The sequence below is a fragment of the Leptodactylus fuscus genome, chromosome 10 (assembly GCF_031893055.1).
Source record: "Leptodactylus fuscus isolate aLepFus1 chromosome 10, aLepFus1.hap2, whole genome shotgun sequence".
Classification (NCBI taxonomy): domain Eukaryota; kingdom Metazoa; phylum Chordata; class Amphibia; order Anura; family Leptodactylidae; genus Leptodactylus; species Leptodactylus fuscus.
Window position 1 is genome coordinate 956767 of NC_134274.1, and position 19253 is coordinate 976019.

A 19253-nucleotide genomic window follows, 5' to 3' on the forward strand; every position below is an offset into this window, starting at 1 on the left:
CTGTCCTACAGTCGGCCTCTCCCCTCCTGACATGGCTGATAACAGATAGTAATAGATTGTATTCCCCTGTCCTACAGTCGGCCTCTCCTGACATGGCTGATAACAGATAGTAATAGATTGTATTCTCCTGTCCTACAGTCGGCCTCTCCTCTCCTGACATGGCTGATAACAGATAGAAATAGATTGGATTCCCCTGTCCTACAGTCGGCCTCTCCTGACATGGCTGATAACAGATAGTAATAGATTGTATTCCCCTGTCCTACAGTCGGCCTCTCCTGACATGGCTGATAACAGATAGTAATAGATTGTATTCCCCTGTCCTACAGTCGGCCTCTCCTGACATGGCTGATAACAGATAGTAATAGATTGTATTCTCCTGTCCTACAGTCGGCCTCTCCTCTCCTGACATGGCTGATAACAGATAGTAATAGATTGTATTCCCCTGTCCTACAGTCGGCCTCTCCTCTCCTGACATGGCTGATAACAGATAGTAATAGATTGCATTCCCCTGTCCTACAGTCGGCCTCTCCTCTCCTGACATGGCTGATAACAGATAGTAATAGATTGTATTCTCCTGTCCTACAGTCGGCCTCTCCTGACATGGCTGATAACAGATAGTAATAGATTGTATTCTCCTGTCCTACAGTCGGCCTCTCCTGACATGGCTGATAACAGATAGTAATAGATTGTATTCCCCTGTTCTACAGTCGGCCTCTCCTCTCCTGACATGGCTGATAACAGATAGTAATAGCTTGTATTCTCCTGTCCTACAGTCGGCCTCTCCTCTCCTGACATGGCTGATAACAGATAGTAATAGATTGTATTCCCCTGTTCTACAGTCGGCCTCTCCTCTCCTGACATGGCTGATAACAGATAGTAATAGATTGTATTCCCCTGTCCTACAGTCGGCCTCTCCTCTCCTGACATGGCTGATAACAGATAGTAATATATTGTATTCCCCTGTCCTACAGTCGGCCTCTCCTCTCCTGACATGGCTGATAACAGATAGTAATAGATTGTATTCTCCTGTCCTACAGTCGGCCTCTCCTGACATGGCTGATAACAGATAGTAATAGATTGTATTCCCCTGTCCTACAGTCGGCCTCTCCTCTCCTGACATGGCTGATAACAGATAGTAATAGCTTGTATTCCCCTGTCCTACAGTCGGCCTCTCCTCTCCTGACATGGCTGATAACAGATAGTAATAGATTGTATTCCCCGTCCTACAGTCGGCCTCTCCCCTCCTGACATGGCTGATAACAGATAGTAATAGATTGTATTCCCCGTCCTACAGTCGGCCTCTCCCCTCCTGACATGGCTGATAACAGATAGTAATAGATTGTATTCCCCTGTCCAACAGTCGGCCTCTCCTCTCCTGACATGGCTGATAACAGATAGTAATAGATTGTATTCCCCTGTCCTACAGTCGGCCTCTCCTCTCCTGACATGGCTGATAACAGATAGTAATAGATTGTATTCTCCTGTCCTACAGTCGGCCTCTCCTCTCCTGACATGGCTGATAACAGATAGTAATAGATTGTATTCTCCTGTCCTACAGTCGGCCTCTCCTCTCCTGACATGGCTGATAACAGATAGTAATAGGTTGTATTCCCCTGTCCTACAGTCGGCCTGTCCTCTCCTGACATGGCTGATAACCGATAGTAATAGATTGTATTCCCCTGTCCTACAGTCGGCCTCTCCTCTCCTGACATGGCTGATAACAGATAGTAATAGATTGTATTCCCCTGTCCTACAGTCGACCTCTCCTCTCCTGACATGGCTGATAACAGAGAGCAATAGATTGTATTCCCCTGTCCTACAGTCGACCTCTCCCCTCCTGACATGGCTGATAACAGATAGTAATAGATTGTATTCCCCTGTCCTACAGTCGGCCTCTCCTGACATGGCTGATAACAGATAGTAATAGATTGTATTGCCCTGTCCTACAGTCGGCCTCTCCTCTCCTGACATGGCTGATAACAGATAGTAATAGATTGTATTCCCCTGTCCTACAGTCGGCCTCTCCTGACATGGCTGATAACAGATAGTAATAGATTGTATTCTCCTGTCCTACAGTCGGCCTCTACTCTCCTGACATGGCTGATAACAGATAGTAATAGATTGTATTCCCCTGTCCTACAGTCGGCCTCTCCTGACATGGCTGATAACAGATAGTAATAGATTGTATTCTCCTGTCCTACAGTCGGCCTCTCCTGACATGGCTGATAACAGATAGTAATAGATTGTATTCTCCTGTGCTACAGTTGGCCTCTCCTCTCCTGACATGGCTGATAACAGATAGTAATAGATTGTATTCCCCTGTCCTACAGTCGGCCTCTCCTGACATGGCTGATAACAGAGAGTAATAGATTGTATTCCCCTGTCCTACAGTCGGCCTCTCCCCTCCTGACATGGCTGATAACAGATAGTAATAGATTGTATTCCCCTGTCCTACAGTCGACCTCTCCTCTCCTGACATGGCTGATAACAGAGAGTAATAGATTGTATTCCCCTGTCCTACAGTCGGCCTCTCCCCTCCTGACATGGCTGATAACAGATAGTAATAGATTGTATTCCCCTGTCCTACAGTCGGCCTCTCCTGACATGGCTGATAACAGATAGTAATAGATTGTATTCTCCTGTCCTACAGTCGGCCTCTCCTCTCCTGACATGGCTGATAACAGATAGAAATAGATTGGATTCCCCTGTCCTACAGTCGGCCTCTCCTGACATGGCTGATAACAGATAGTAATAGATTGTATTCCCCTGTCCTACAGTCGGCCTCTCCTGACATGGCTGATAACAGATAGTAATAGATTGTATTCCCCTGTCCTACAGTCGGCCTCTCCTGACATGGCTGATAACAGATAGTAATAGATTGTATTCTCCTGTCCTACAGTCGGCCTCTCCTCTCCTGACATGGCTGATAACAGATAGTAATAGATTGTATTCCCCTGTCCTACAGTCGGCCTCTCCTCTCCTGACATGGCTGATAACAGATAGTAATAGATTGCATTCCCCTGTCCTACAGTCGGCCTCTCCTCTCCTGACATGGCTGATAACAGATAGTAATAGATTGTATTCTCCTGTCCTACAGTCGGCCTCTCCTGACATGGCTGATAACAGATAGTAATAGATTGTATTCTCCTGTCCTACAGTCGGCCTCTCCTGACATGGCTGATAACAGATAGTAATAGATTGTATTCCCCTGTTCTACAGTCGGCCTCTCCTCTCCTGACATGGCTGATAACAGATAGTAATAGCTTGTATTCTCCTGTCCTACAGTCGGCCTCTCCTCTCCTGACATGGCTGATAACAGATAGTAATAGATTGTATTCCCCTGTTCTACAGTCGGCCTCTCCTCTCCTGACATGGCTGATAACAGATAGTAATAGATTGTATTCCCCTGTTCTACAGTCGGCCTCTCCTCTCCTGACATGGCTGATAACAGATAGTAATAGATTGTATTCCCCTGTCCTACAGTCGGCCTCTCCTCTCCTGACATGGCTGATAACAGATAGTAATATATTGTATTCCCCTGTCCTACAGTCGGCCTCTCCTCTCCTGACATGGCTGATAACAGATAGTAATAGATTGTATTCCCCTGTCCTACAGTCGGCCTCTCCTCTCCTGACATGGCTGATAACAGATAGTAATAGATTGTATTCTCCTGTCCTACAGTCGGCCTCTCCTGACATGGCTGATAACAGATAGTAATAGATTGTATTCCCCTGTCCTACAGTCGGCCTCTCCTCTCCTGACATGGCTGATAACAGATAGTAATAGCTTGTATTCCCCTGTCCTACAGTCGGCCTCTCCTCTCCTGACATGGCTGATAACAGATAGTAATAGATTGTATTCCCCGTCCTACAGTCGGCCTCTCCCCTCCTGACATGGCTGATAACAGATAGTAATAGATTGTATTCCCCGTCCTACAGTCGGCCTCTCCCCTCCTGACATGGCTGATAACAGATAGTAATAGATTGTATTCCCCTGTCCAACAGTCGGCCTCTCCTCTCCTGACATGGCTGATAACAGATAGTAATAGATTGTATTCTCCTGTCCTACAGTCGGCCTCTCCTCTCCTGACATGGCTGATAACAGATAGTAATAGATTGTATTCTCCTGTCCTACAGTCGGCCTCTCCTCTCCTGACATGGCTGATAACAGATAGTAATAGGTTGTATTCCCCTGTCCTACAGTCGGCCTGTCCTCTCCTGACATGGCTGATAACCGATAGTAATAGATTGTATTCCCCTGTCCTACAGTCGGCCTCTCCTCTCCTGACATGGCTGATAACAGATAGTAATAGATTGTATTCTCCTGTCCTACAGTCGGCCTCTCCTCTCCTGACATGGCTGATAACAGATAGTAATAGATTGTATTCCCCTGTCCTACAGTCGGCCTCTCCTGACATGGCTGATAACAGATAGTAATAGATTGTATTCTCCTGTCCTACAATCGGCCTCTCCTCTCCTGACATGGCTGATAACAGATAGTAATAGATTGTATTCCCCTGTCCTACAGTCGGCCTCTCCTCTCCTGACATGGCTGATAACAGATAGTAATAGATTGTATTCCCCTGTCCTACTGTCGGCCTCTCCTCTCCTGACATGGCTGATAACAGATAGTAATAGATTGTATTCTCCTTTCCTACAGTCGGCCTCTCCTCTCCTGACATGGCTGATAACCGATAGTAATACATTGTATTCCCCTGTCCTACAGTCGGCCTCTCCTGACATGGCTGATAACAGAGAGCAGTAGCATGTGTACAGTATACACATAGTAATGGTCTAGTCCTTACCCACTACAGTCAGCAGCATGTTGTCCAGCAGGAGGGCGATGAAGACGATGAGCAGGATGAGTTTCCTGGACTGTCGGCCCTCTCGGAGCCAGCGCAGGAGCCCGATCTCTGTCAGGGACATGGCGAGGAGCCGGCACTAGTCTGTAATGGAGCAGACAGAGAGTAAAACACAGGATACGTCTCGTTAGCATTCATTCACACATGATAGATTTCTGCATCTGTCATTTATCCGATTATCTGGCACATAGTATTTTTAGCACATTGTTAGGCGCAGTGTAAGTGCCCCCCCCCAACACCACCACCACTTAGGAAGAGCTTACTTACACAAATTATAATACACCTTAGAGGCTCTAGCACAATATGTCCCCCCCTCCAGCTATACACACAGTATAATGTCCCCCCCTCCAGCTACACACAGTATAATGTCCCCCCTCCAGCTATACACACAGTATAATGTCCCCCCTCCAGCTATACACACAGTATAATGTCCCCCCTCCAGCTATACACACAGTATAATGTCCCCCCTCCAGCTATACACACAGTATAATGTCCCCCCTCCAGCTACACGCACAGTATAATGTCCCCCCTCCAGCTATACACACAGTATAATGTCTCCTCTCCAGCTATACACACAGTACAATGTCCCCCTCCAGCTATACACACAGTATAATGCCCCCCCTCCAGCTATACACACAGTATAATGTCCCCCCTCCAGCTATACACACAGTATAATGTCCCCCCCTCCAGCTACACACAGTATAATGTCCCCCCTCCAGCTATACACACAGTATAATGTCCCCCCTCCAGCTACACACACAGTATAATGTCCCCCTCCAGCTATACACACAGTATAATGTCCCCCTCCAGCTATACACACAGTATAATGTCCCCCCCTCCAGCTACACACAGTATAATGTCCCCCCTCCAGCTATACACACAGTATAATGTCCCCCCTCCAGCTACACACACAGTATAATGTTCCCCCTCCAGCTATACACACAGTATAATGCCCCCCCTCCGCCTATACACAGTATAATGTCCTCCCTCCAGCTATACACACAGTATAATGTCCCCCCTCCAGCTATACACACAGTATAATGTCCCCCCTCCAGCTATACACACAGTATAATGTCCCCCCTCCAGCTATACACACAGTATAATGTCCCCCCTCCAGCTATACACACAGTATAATGTCCCCCCTCCAGCTATACACACAGTATAATGTCCCCCCTCCAGCTATACACACAGTATAATGTCCCCCCTCCAGCTATACACACAGTATAATGTCCCCCCTCCAGCTATACACAGTATAATGTCCCCCCTCCAGCTATACACACAGTATAATGTCCCCCATACAATATAATGCTCCCCCTATGTCTGCTACTATTTTAACCTTTTCGCCGCTGGGGTTTTGGGATATTTTGCGCCCCTGCCCAAGGCAATTTTCTTAGTTTTGAGATGGAGAAATAAAACCTAAATTACAACATTAAAATCTCCTCCCCCCCCCCCCCCCCCGCCAATACCTATAGGTTTCCTGAAAGTAGTCGCCTGCAGCGTTGTCTCAGAATCACCAGAACTGGAAGGAACAAAAATCTGCTCTGCAGCAGGAAATGTTAAAAAAGTCTCATTTTATTAAATGTAGGGATTACACACCAGGAAAGTAAGTGAACCCCTACACCCTATAGATTTCTTGTTTCTCATTGGGGTATCACTTGTCATACTGTACACATCTGTCCTATATGTACCGCGCGCATCTGTCCTATATGTACCGCGCGCATCTGTCCTATATGTACCGCGCGCATCTGTCCTATATGTACCGCGCGCATCTGTCCTATATGTACCGCGCGCATCTGTCCTATATGTACCGCGCGCATCTGTCCTATATGTACCGCGCGCATCTGTCCTATATGTACCGCGCGCATCTGTCCTATATGTACCGCGCGCATCTGTCCTATATGTACCGCGCGCATCTGTCCTATATGTACCGCGCGCATCTGTCCTATATGTACAGAAGACGAGCGATACTCTGCAGTCCCACGTGTGACCCCGCACTCCCAGCGTACAGCAGACAGCACCGCATACCCTATAGAAACACCTTCACGCAAACAGAGATCACTAACGTGCGAGATGAAGCAACCGCCGCCTACAAACCCCATGTACTGTCCAAAACCTGCCAGATGTCAGGAATCCATATATACTGCACGTATATATATATATATATATATATATATATATATATATATATATATATATATAGGGGCAGGGCTTACAGCAACACCAAAATGACAGAAATACCCCAACTGTCACGTAGCGGCCGTCCTAGCACTGTCAGGGGTCGGATCTTACACTCGTCCTTCAGTCAGTCACACCCCAATACAGTCCACGCACCCCAAATACTCCACCGGCACAACCTCGCACATACGCAGGCGTCTCACATACACCTATACATATATATATATATATATATATATAAATATATATATATATATATATATACACACACACCTATATATATATAGTGATACCAGGGACACCCAATGCTGCTGGCAGGGAAAATAAACGGGGGCAGAAACCAAAAACCCCAATTCTGTCGTCTCAGAGACTGTTGAGTCTTGGCTGCACATTGGACACCCCCTGCTCTCCAAAGTTAGGCACAGACACGCTGTGCGGCCTCATCCCCCTGCCAGGGTGCCCCCCCTCCTATTCCCAAATGCAGGATCATGAGAAAGAAGGATGCGGGAAAGCTGTGTCTGGTTTGAGCTCAGGGTCAGTAGCTCTTCCTCACTCCATCCTTTGACATCTGTTTGTCCAGGGGGTAATAAAATTTCTTGGCTGGAGCCAGAGGGGCAAATCTCCCCTTATATAATCCACTGAGGGGTCACAACCTCTGAGGTTCCTGCGCTTCATCATTACTGGTGTTAGTCAGAATTCTAGATGTGATGACAACTGGAAGTCCCGGGGTTACACCTGTACTGGGGGGGGCAAAATAACACCCGATATTACCCCCATCTGAAAGCTGCCAAACCTGGGATCTTATAAGGTGTCGTTCAGCGAGTGACAAAGTGTCCTGTGCCTGATGGAACGTTCCGCCGGTCAGAGACGTTGTGTCCTCACCAGTGATAATGGTTATTGTAGTGGATATCACTGGAGAGGGGGGCGGCTGAGGGTTGTCCTCTAGAAAGATCAGGCATGGACAGGGGCAAATAGGGACGTTAATCAGAGGGGTATTACACAAGTATACCCCTGGGATTAGGCTCAGGGGGGTATTACATAAGAATACCCCTGGGATTAGGCTCAGAGGGTATTACATAAGAATACTCCTGGGATTAGGCTCAGGGGGGTATTACATAAGAATACCCCTGGGATTAGGCTCAGGGGGGTATTACATAAGAATACCCCTGGGATTAGGCTCAGGGGGGTATTACATAAGAATACCCCTGGGATTAGGCTCAGAGGGTATTACATAAGAATACTCCTGGGATTAGGCTCAGGGGGGTATTACATAAGAATACCCCTGGGATTAGGCTCAGGGGGGTATTACATAAGAATACCCCAGGGATTAGGCTCAGGGGGGTATTACATAAGAATACTCCTGGGATTAGGCTCAGGGGGGTATTACATAAGAATACCCCTGAAATTAGGCTCAGGGGGATATTACATAACAATACCCCTGGGATTAGGCTCAGGGGGATATTACATAAGAATACCCCTGGGATTAGGCTCAGGGGGATATTACATAAGAATACCCCAGGGATTAGGCTCAGGGGGGTATTACATAAGAATACCCCCGGGATTAGGCTCAGGGGGGTATTACATAAGAATACTCCTGGGATTAGGCTCAGGGGGATATTACATAAGAATACCCCAGGGATTAGGCTCAGGGGGGTATTACATAAGAATACCCCTGGGATTAGGCTCAGGGGGATATTACATAAGAATACCCCTGGGATTAGGCTCAGGGGGATATTACATAAGAATACCCCTGGGATTAGGCTCAGGGGGATATTACATAAGAATACCCCTGTGATTAGGTTTGGGGAGTATTAGCTCCTGTGTACAGATATATATATACTGGCTCCTGTATACTGCTATATACTGGCTCCTGTATACTGCTATATACTGGCTCCTGTAAACTGCTATATACTGGCTCCTGTATACTGCTACATACTGGCTCCTATATGCTGGCTCCTGTATACTGCTATATACTGGCTCCTGTATACTGCTATATACTGGCTCCTGTATACTGGTGTGTGTGTGTATATATATACTTGCTCCTGTAAACTGCTATATACTTGCTCCTGTAAACTGCTATATACTGGCTCCTGTAAACTGCTATATACTGGCTCCTGTAAACTGCTATATGCTGGCTCCTGTATACTGCTATATGCTGGCTCCTGTATACTGCTATATGCTGGCTCCTGTATACTGCTATATACTGGCTCCTGTATACTGCTATATACTGGCTCCTGTATACTGCTACATACTGGCTCCTGTATACAGGTGTGTGTATATACTTGCTCCTGTATACTTCCTTGGGGGGGAGCAGGAATCAGGTTATTGAATTTAGGGCAGAGCAATTGGGAGATTTCTTGGAGATGCTGGAGGCTCAGGGCTCAGATTTGGGGCAGGGGGTCTCTGGGGTCTGTCCTGGGGGTCTCTCACCTGGGCTCCTGGGATCGTCACCTCTGGTCCAGCTGTGGCTACAGATGAGAAGTGAGCGCAGCTCTGAGGCTGAGAGCAAAGAGACCCGGGAGAGGGGGCAGCACTGAGACCCCTCCTGACGTCACCGACTGCAGGCACTTAACTCTCTAACCACCGGACGGTGGAGAATACTCAGTGTATCTAATCCTATCCTGTGTGATACTGTATACTGAGCTGTGTATCTAATCCTATCCTGTGTGATACTGTATACTGAGCTGTGTATCTAATCCTATCCTGTGTGATACTGTATACTGAGCTGTGTATCTAATCCTATCCTGTGTGATACTGTATACTGAGCTGTGTATCTAATCCTATCCTGTGTGATACTGTATACTGAGCTGTATCTAATCCTATCCTGTGTGATACTGTATACTGAGCTGTGTATCTAATCCTATCCTGTGTGATACTGTATACTGAGCTGTATCTAATCCTATCCTGTGTGATACTGTATACTGAGCTGTGTATCTAATCCTATCCTGTGTGATACTGTATACTGAGCTGTATCTAATCCTATCCTGTGTGATACTGTATACTGAGCTGTATCTAATCCTATCCTGTGTGATACTGTATACTGAGCTGTGTATCTAATCCTATCCTGTGTGATACTGTATACTGAGCTGTGTATCTAATCCTATCCTGTGTGATACTGTATACTGAGCTGTGTATCTAATCCTATCCTGTGTGATACTGTATACTGAGCTGTATCTAATCCTATCCTGTGTGATACTGTATACTGAGCTGTGTATCTAATCCTATCCTGTGTGATACTGTATACTGAGCTGTATCTAATCCTATCCTGTGTGATACTGTATACTGAGCTGTGTATCTAATCCTATCCTGTGTGATACTGTATACTGAGCTGTATCTAATCCTATCCTGTGTGATACTGTATACTGGGCTGTATCTAATCCTATCCTGTGTGATACTGTATACTGAGCTGTGTATCTAATCCTATCCTGTGTGACACTGTATACTGAGCTGTGTATCTAATCCTATCCTGTGTGATACTGTATACTGAGCTGTGTATCTAATCCTATCCTGTGTGATACTGTATACTGAGCTGTGTATCTAATCCTATCCTGTGTGATACTGTATACTGAGCTGTGTATCTAATCCTATCCTGTGTGATACTGTATACTGAGCTGTGTATCTAATCCTATCCTGTGTGATACTGTATACTGAGCTGTGTATCTAATCCTATCCTGTGTGATACTGTATACTGAGCTGTGTATCTAATCCTATCCTGTGTGATACTGTATACTGAGCTGTGTATCTAATCCTATCCTGTGTGATACTGTATACTGAGCTGTGTATCTAATCCTATCCCGTGTGATACTGTATACTGAGCTGTGTATCTAATCCTATCCTGTGTGATACTGTATACTGAGCTGTGTATCTCATCCTATCCCGTGTGATACTGTATACTGAGCTGTGTATCTCATCCTATCCTGTGTGATACTGTATACTGAGCTGTGTATCTAATCCTATCCTGTGTGATACTGTATACTGAGCTGTGTATCTCATCCTATCCTGTGTGATACTGTATACTGAGCTGTGTATCTAATCCTATCCCGTGTGATACTGTATACTGAGCCGTGTATCTAATCCTATCCCGTGTGATACTGTATACTGAGCCGTGTATCTAATCCTATCCCGTGTGATACTGTATACTGAGCTGTGTATCTAATCCTATCCTGTGTGATACTGTATACTGAGCCGTGTATCTAATCCTCTCCTGTGTGATACTGTATACTGAGCTGTGTATCTAATCCTATCCTGTGTGATACTGTATACTGAGCTGTGTATCTAATCCTATCCCGTGTGATACTGTATACTGAGCTGTGTATCTAATCCTATCCTGTGTGATACTGTATACTGAGCTGTGTATCTCATCCTATCCCGTGTGATACTGTATACTGAGCTGTGTATCTAATCCTATCCTGTGTGATACTGTATACTGAGCTGTGTATCTAATCCTATCCTGTGTCATACTGACTGATTATTCCTTGGGACCACCAATATTATATCTGGGGTGATTCCATTATAAGTGGGGTCTCCGGGGCTACCTCTCAGGGCGCTGGCCGGGTTCCTATGTGAGCTGTTGGGTGAATGATTTGGGAACACGACGTCTATTATCCGCAGACTCGTCCATCGTCACAAGTAATTAACTCTTCAACGTCATTAGGAAATGTTCCAGAAACACAGCTGCTTCCATTAACCATCCAACCCCCCACCAGTATAATCGCCGGAGGTGATAGGGGGCGACATTGTACCCCTCAATACTGCAGGGAGGCAGCAGTGTTATATCAGAACAGTAAAAGCAGCACAGAGTATTTCAGGAGAGGAGTGTGCTGCTCTTATAGGGGAGGTCACAGGGTGAGAGTTGCATAGTAGAGGAGCAGGGTCCACAGCAGTACAGAGTATTTCAGAAGCTGTGTGGTAATGCAGGTGACCCTCTGTAATGGTTTTGTGTATGTCACATGTTCTATTCATGGAGGCTTCGCTCGGAGACAATGAAGCTTTTCAGTGTCTGGAACATCTCTGGGTTTTGTTGTGTTAACAAGATGAAATTATCTGTAATAAAACCGAGGACCCTGCACGTAGCCCTCACTACAACCAGAGCGTGCCTCTCCTGACATGGCTGATAACAGATAGTAATAGATTGTATTCCCCTGTCCTACAGTCGGCCTCTCCTGACATGGCTGATAACAGATAGTAATAGATTGTATTCTCCTGTCCTACAGTCGGCCTCTCCTCTCCTGACATGGCTGATAACAGATAGTAATAGATTGTATTCCCCTGTCCTACAGTCGGCCTCTCCTGACATGGCTGATAACAGATAGTAATAGATTGTATTCCCCTGTCCTACAGTCGGCCTCTCCTCTCCTGACATGGCTGATAACAGATAGTAATAGATTGTATTCCTCTGTCCTACAGTCGGCCTCTCCCCTCCTGACATGGCTGATAACAGATAGTAATAGATTGTATTCTCCTGTCCTACAGTCGGCCTCTCCTCTCCTGACATGGCTGATAACAGATAGTAATAGATTGTATTCTCCTGTTCTACAGTCGGCCTCTCCTCTCCTGACATGGCTGATAACAGATAGTAATAGCTTGTATTCTCCTGTCCTACAGTCGGTCTCTCCTCTCCTGACATGGCTGATAACAGATAGTAATAGATTGTATTCCCCTGTCCTACAGTCGGTCTCTCCTCTCCTGACATGGCTGATAACAGATAGTAATAGATTGTATTCCCCTGTCCTACAGTCGGCCTCTCCTGACATGGCTGATAACAGATAGTAATAGATTGTATTCCCCTGTCCTACAGTCGGCCTCTCCTGACATGGCTGATAACAGATAGTAATAGCTTGTATTCCCCTGTCCTACAGTCGGCCTCTCCTCTCCTGACATGGCTGATAACAGATAGTAATAGATTGTATTCCCCTGTCCTACAGTCGGCCTCTCCTCTCCTGACATGGCTGATAACAGATAGTAATAGATTGTATTCTCCTGTCCTACAGTCGGCCTCTCCTGACATGGCTGATAACAGATAGTAATAGATTGTATTCTCCTGTCCTACAGTCGGCCTCTCCTCTCCTGACATGGCTGATAACAGATAGTAATAGATTGTATTCTCCTGTCCTACAGTCGGCCTCTCCTCTCCTGACATGGCTGATAACAGATAGTAATAGATTGTATTCCCCTGTCCTACAGTCGGCCTCTCCTGACGTGGCTGATAACAGATAGTAATAGATTGTATTCTCCTGTCCTACAGTCGGCCTCTCCTCTCCTGACATGGCTGATAACAGATAGTAATAGATTGTATTCTCCTGTCCTACAGTCGGCCTCTCCTCTCCTGACATGGCTGATAACAGATAGTAATAGATTGTATTCCCCTGTCCTACAGTCGGCCTCTCCTGACGTGGCTGATAACAGATAGTAATAGATTGTATTCCCCTGTCCTACAGTCGGCCTCTCCCCTCCTGACATGGCTGATAACAGATAGTAATAGATTGTATTCCTCTGTCCTACAGTCGGCCTCTCCTGACATGGCTGATAACAGATAGTAATAGATTGTATTCCCCTGTCCTACAGTCGGCCTCTCCTCTCCTGACATGGCTGATAACAGATAGTAATAGATTGTATTCTCCTGTCCTACAGTCGGCCTCTCCTCTCCTGACATGGCTGATAACAGATAGTAATAGATTGTATTCTCCTGTCCTACAGTCGGCCTCTCCTGACATGGCTGATAACAGATAGTAATAGATTGTATTCCCCTGTCCTACAGTCGGCCTCTCCCCTCCTGACATGACTGATAACAGATAGTAATAGATTGTATTCCCCTGTCCTACAGTCGGCCTCTCCTCTCCTGACATGGCTGATAACAGATAGTAATAGATTGTATTCCCCTGTTCTACAGTCGGCCTCTCCTCTCCTGACATGGCTGATAACAGATAGTAATAGATTGTATTCTCCTGTCCTACAGTCGGCCTCTCCTCTCCTGACATGGCTGATAACAGATAGTAATAGATTGTATTCTCCTGTCCTACAGTCGGCCTCTCCTCTCCTGACATGGCTGATAACAGATAGTAATAGATTGTATTCCCCTGTCCTACAGTCGGCCTCTCCTCTCCTGACATGGCTGATAACAGATAGTAATAGATTGTATTCTCCTGTCCTACAGTCGGCCTCTCCCCTCCTGACATGGCTGATAACAGATAGTAATAGATTGTATTCTCCTGTCCTACAGTCGGCCTCTCCTCTCCTGACATGGCTGATAACAGATAGTAATAGATTGTATTCCCCTGTTCTACAGTCGGCCTCTCCTCTCCTGACATGGCTGATAACAGATAGTAATAGATTGTATTCTCCTGTCCTACAGTCGGCCTCTCCTCTCCTGACATGGCTGATAACAGATAGTAATAGATTGTATTCCCCTGTCCTACAGTCGGCCTCTCCTCTCCTGACATGGCTGATAACAGATAGTAATAGATTGTATTCTCCTGTCCTACAGTCGGCCTCTCCTCTCCTGACATGGCTGATAACAGATAGTAATAGATTGTATTCCCCTGTCCTACAGTCGGCCTCTCCTCTCCTGACATGGCTGATAACAGATAGTAATAGATTGTATTCTCCTGTCCTACAGTCGGCCTCTCCCCTCCTGACATGGCTGATAACAGATAGTAATAGATTGTATTCTCCTGTCCTACAGTCGGCCTCTCCTCTCCTGACATGGCTGATAACAGATAGTAATAGATTGTATTCCCCTGTCCTACAGTCGGCCTCTCCTCTCCTGACATGGCTGATAACAGATAGTAATAGATTGTATTCCCCTGTCCTACAGTCGGCCTCTCCTCTCCTGACATGGCTGATAACAGATAGTAATAGATTGTATTCCTCTGTCCTACAGTCGGCCTCTCCTCTCCTGACATGCTTGATAACAGATAGTAATAGATTGTATTCCCCTGTCCTACAGTCGGCCTCTCCTGACGTGGCTGATAACAGATAGTAATAGATTGTATTCTCCTGTCCTACAGTCGGCCTCTCCTGACGTGGCTGAAAACAGATAGTAATAGATTGTATTCTCCTGTCCTACAGTCGGCCTCTCCTCTCCTGACATGGCTGATAACGGATAGTAATTGTATTCTACTGTCCTACAGTCGGCCTCTCCTGACGTGGCTGATAACAGATAGTAATAGATTGTATTCCTCTGTCCTACAGTCGGCCTCTCCTCTCCTGACATGGCTGATAACAGATAGTAATAGATTGTATTCCCCTGTCCTACAGTCGGCCTCTCCTGACATGGCTGATAACAGATAGTAATAGATTGTATTCTCCTGTCCTACAGTCGGCCTCTCCTCTCCTGACATGACTGATAACAGATAGTAATAGATTGTATTCTCCTGTCCTACAGTCGGCCTCTCCTGACATGGCTGATAACAGATAGTAATAGATTGTATTCCCCTGTCCTACAGTCGGCCTCTCCCCTCCTGACATGGCTGATAACAGATAGTAATAGATTGTATTCTCCTGTCCTACAGTCGGCCTCTCCCCTCCTGACATGACTGATAACAGATAGTAATAGATTGTATTCCCCTGTCCTACAGTCGGCCTCTCCTCTCCTGACATGGCTGATAACAGATAGTAATAGATTGTATTCCCCTGTCCTACAGTCGGCCTCTCCTCTCCTGACATGGCTGATAACAGATAGTAATAGATTGTATTCCCCTGTCCTACAGTCGGCCTCTCCTGACGTGGCTGATAACAGATAGTAATAGATTGTATTCTCCTGTCCTACAGTCGGCCTCTCCTGACGTGGCTGAAAACAGATAGTAATAGATTGTATTCTCCTGTCCTACAGTCGGCCTCTCCTCTCCTGACATGGCTGATAACGGATAGTAATAGATTGTATTCTACTGTCCTACAGTCGGCCTCTCCTGACGTGGCTGATAACAGATAGTAATAGATTGTATTCCTCTGTCCTACAGTCGGCCTCTCCCCTCCTGACATGGCTGATAACAGATAGTAATAGATTGTATTCCCCTGTCCTACAGTCGGCCTCTCCCCTCCTGACATGGCTGATAACAGATAGTAATAGATTGTATTCCCCTGTCCTACAGTCGGCCTCTCCTGACATGGCTGATAACAGATAGTAATAGATTGTATTCTCCTGTCCTACAGTCGGCCTCTCCTGACATGGCTGATAACAGATAGTAATAGATTGTATTCTCCTGTCCTACAGTCGGCCTCTCCTCTCCTGACATGACTGATAACAGATAGTAATAGATTGTATTCTCCTGTCCTACAGTCGGCCTCTCCTCTCTTGACATGGCTGATAACAGATAGTAATAGATTGTATTCTCCTGTCCTACAGTCGGCCTCTCCTGGCATGGCTGATAACAGATAGTAATAGATTGTATTCTCCTGTCCTACAGTCGGCCTCTCCTTTCCTGACATGGCTGATAACAGATAGTAATAGATTGTATTCCCCTGTCCTACAGTCGGCCTCTCCTGACATGGCTGATAACAGATAGTAATAGATTGTATTCCTCTGTCCTACAGTCGGCCTCTCCTGACATGGCTGATAACAGATAGTAATAGATTGTATTCCCCTGTCCTACAGTCGGCCTCTCCTCTCCTGACATGGCTGATAACAGATAGTAATAGATTGTATTCCCCTGTCCTACAGTCGGCCTCTCCCCTCCTGACATGGCTGATAACAGATAGTAATAGATTGTATTCCCCTGTCCTACAGTCGGCCTCTCCTGACATGGCTGATAACAGATAGTAATAGATTGTATTCTCCTGTCCTACAGTCGGCCTCTCCTCTCCTGACATGGCTGATAACAGATAGTAATAGATTGTATTCTCCTGTCCTACAGTCGGCCTCTCCTCTCCTGACATGGCTGATAACAGATAGTAATAGATTGTATTCTCCTGTCCTACAGTCCGCCTCTCCCCTCCTGACATGGCTGATAACAGTTAGTAATAGATTGTATTCCCCTGTCCTACAGTCGGCCTCTCCTCTCCTGACATGGCTGATAACAGATAGTAATAGATTGTATTCCTCTGTCCTACAGTCGGCCTCTCCTGACATGGCTGATAACAGATAGTAATAGATTGTATTCTCCTGTCCTACAGTCGGCCTCTCCTCTCCTGACATGGCTGATAACAGATAGTAATAGATTGTATTCCCCTGTCCTACAGTCGGCCTCTCCTCTCCTGACATGGCTGATAACAGATAGTAATTGTATTCCCCTGTCCTACAGTCGGCCTCTCCTGACATGACTGATAACAGATAGTAATAGATTGTATTCCTCTGTCCTACAGTCGGCCTCTCCTGACATGGCTGATAACAGATAGTAATAGATTGTATTCTCCTGTTCTACAGTCGGCCTCTCCTCTCCTGACATGGCTGATAACAGATAGTAATAGATTGTATTCTCCTGTCCTACAGTCGGCCTCTCCCCTCCTGACATGGCTGATAACAGATAGTAATAGATTGTATTCCCCTGTCCTACAGTCGGCCTCTCCTGACATGGCTGATAACAGATAGTAATAGATTGTATTCTCCTGTCCTACAGTCGGCCTCTCCTGACATGGCTGATAACAGATAGTAATAGATTGTATTCTCCTGTCCTACAGTCGGCCTCTCCTCTCCTGACATGACTGATAACAGATAGTAATAGATTGTATTCTCCTGTCCTACAGTCGGCCTCTCCTCTCTTGACATGGCTGATAACAGATAGTAATAGATTGTATTCTCCTGTCCTACAGTCGGCCTCTCCTGGCATGGCTGATAACAGATAGTAATAGATTGTATTCTCCTGTCCTACAGTCGGCCTCTCCTTTCCTGACATGGCTGATAACAGATAGTAATAGATTGTATTCCCCTGTCCTACAGTCGGCCTCTCCTGACATGGCTGATAACAGATAGTAATAGATTGTATTCCTCTGTCCTACAGTCGGCCTCTCCTGACATGGCTGATAACAGATAGTAATAGATTGTATTCCCCTGTCCTACAGTCGGCCTCTCCTCTCCTGACATGGCTGATAACAGATAGTAATAGATTGTATTCCCCTGTCCTACAGTCGGCCTCTCCCCTCCTGACATGGCTGATAACAGATAGTAATAGATTGTATTCCCCTGTCCTACAGTCGGCCTCTCCTGACATGGCTGATAACAGATAGTAATAGATTGTATTCTCCTGTCCTACAGTCGGCCTCTCCTCTCCTGACATGGCTGATAACAGATAGTAATAGATTGTATTCCCCTGTCCTACAGTCGGCCTCTCCCCTCCTGACATGGCTGATAACAGATAGTAATAGATTGTATTCCCCTGTCCTACAGTCGGCCTCTCCTGACATGGCTGATAACAGATAGTAATAGATTGTATTCTCCTGTCCTACAGTCGGCCTCTCCTCTCCTGACATGGCTGATAACAGATAGTAATAGATTGTATTCTCCTGTCCTACAGTCGGCCTCTCCTCTCCTGACATGGCTGATAACAGATAGTAATAGATTGTATTCTCCTGTCCTACAGTCCGCCTCTCCCCTCCTGACATGGCTGATAACAGTTAGTAATAGATTGTATTCCCCTGTCCTACAGTCGGCCTCTCCTCTCCTGACATGGCTGATAACAGATAGTAATAGATTGTATTCCTCTGTCCTACAGTCGGCCTCTCCTGACATGGCTGATAACAGATAGTAATAGATTGTATTCTCCTGTCCTACAGTCGGCCTCTCCTCTCCTGACATGGCTGATAACAGATAGTAATAGATTGTATTCCCCTGTCCTACAGTCGGCCTCTCCTCTCCTGACATGGCTGATAACAGATAGTAATTGTATTCCCCTGTCCTACAGTCGGCCTCTCCTGACATGACTGATAACAGATAGTAATAGATTGTATTCCTCTGTCCTACAGTCGGCCTCTCCTGACATGGCTGATAACAGATAGTAATAGATTGTATTCCCCTGTCCTACAGTCGGCCTCTCCTCTCCTGACATGGCTGATAACAGATAGTAATAGATTGTATTCTCCTGTTCTACAGTCGGCCTCTCCTCTCCTGACATGGCTGATAACAGATAGTAATAGATTGTATTCTCCTGTCCTACAGTCGGCCTCTCCCCTCCTGACATGGCTGATAACAGATAGTAATAGATTGTATTCCCCTGTCCTACAGTCGGCCTCTCCTCTCCTGACATGGCTGATAACAGATAGTAATAGATTGTATTCCCCTGTCCTA

General features: G+C 46.0%; 1 protein-coding gene across 1 annotated transcript in view; it reads right to left on the reverse strand.

The window, feature by feature from the left end:
• The window catches only part of SLC18A2 (solute carrier family 18 member A2), a 52389-nt gene extending 42846 nt beyond the window's left edge, over positions 1-9543 (reverse strand). The window contains exons 1-2 of the mRNA XM_075258027.1: positions 9467-9543; positions 4805-4945 (exon numbers count right to left, since the gene is read on the reverse strand). Coding sequence (XP_075114128.1) covers positions 4805-4925 — 121 coding nt within the window. The 5' untranslated portion in view covers positions 4926-4945; positions 9467-9543. The remainder of the gene's footprint in view (positions 1-4804; positions 4946-9466) is intronic.
• Positions 9544-19253: the final 9710 nt, after the last annotated feature.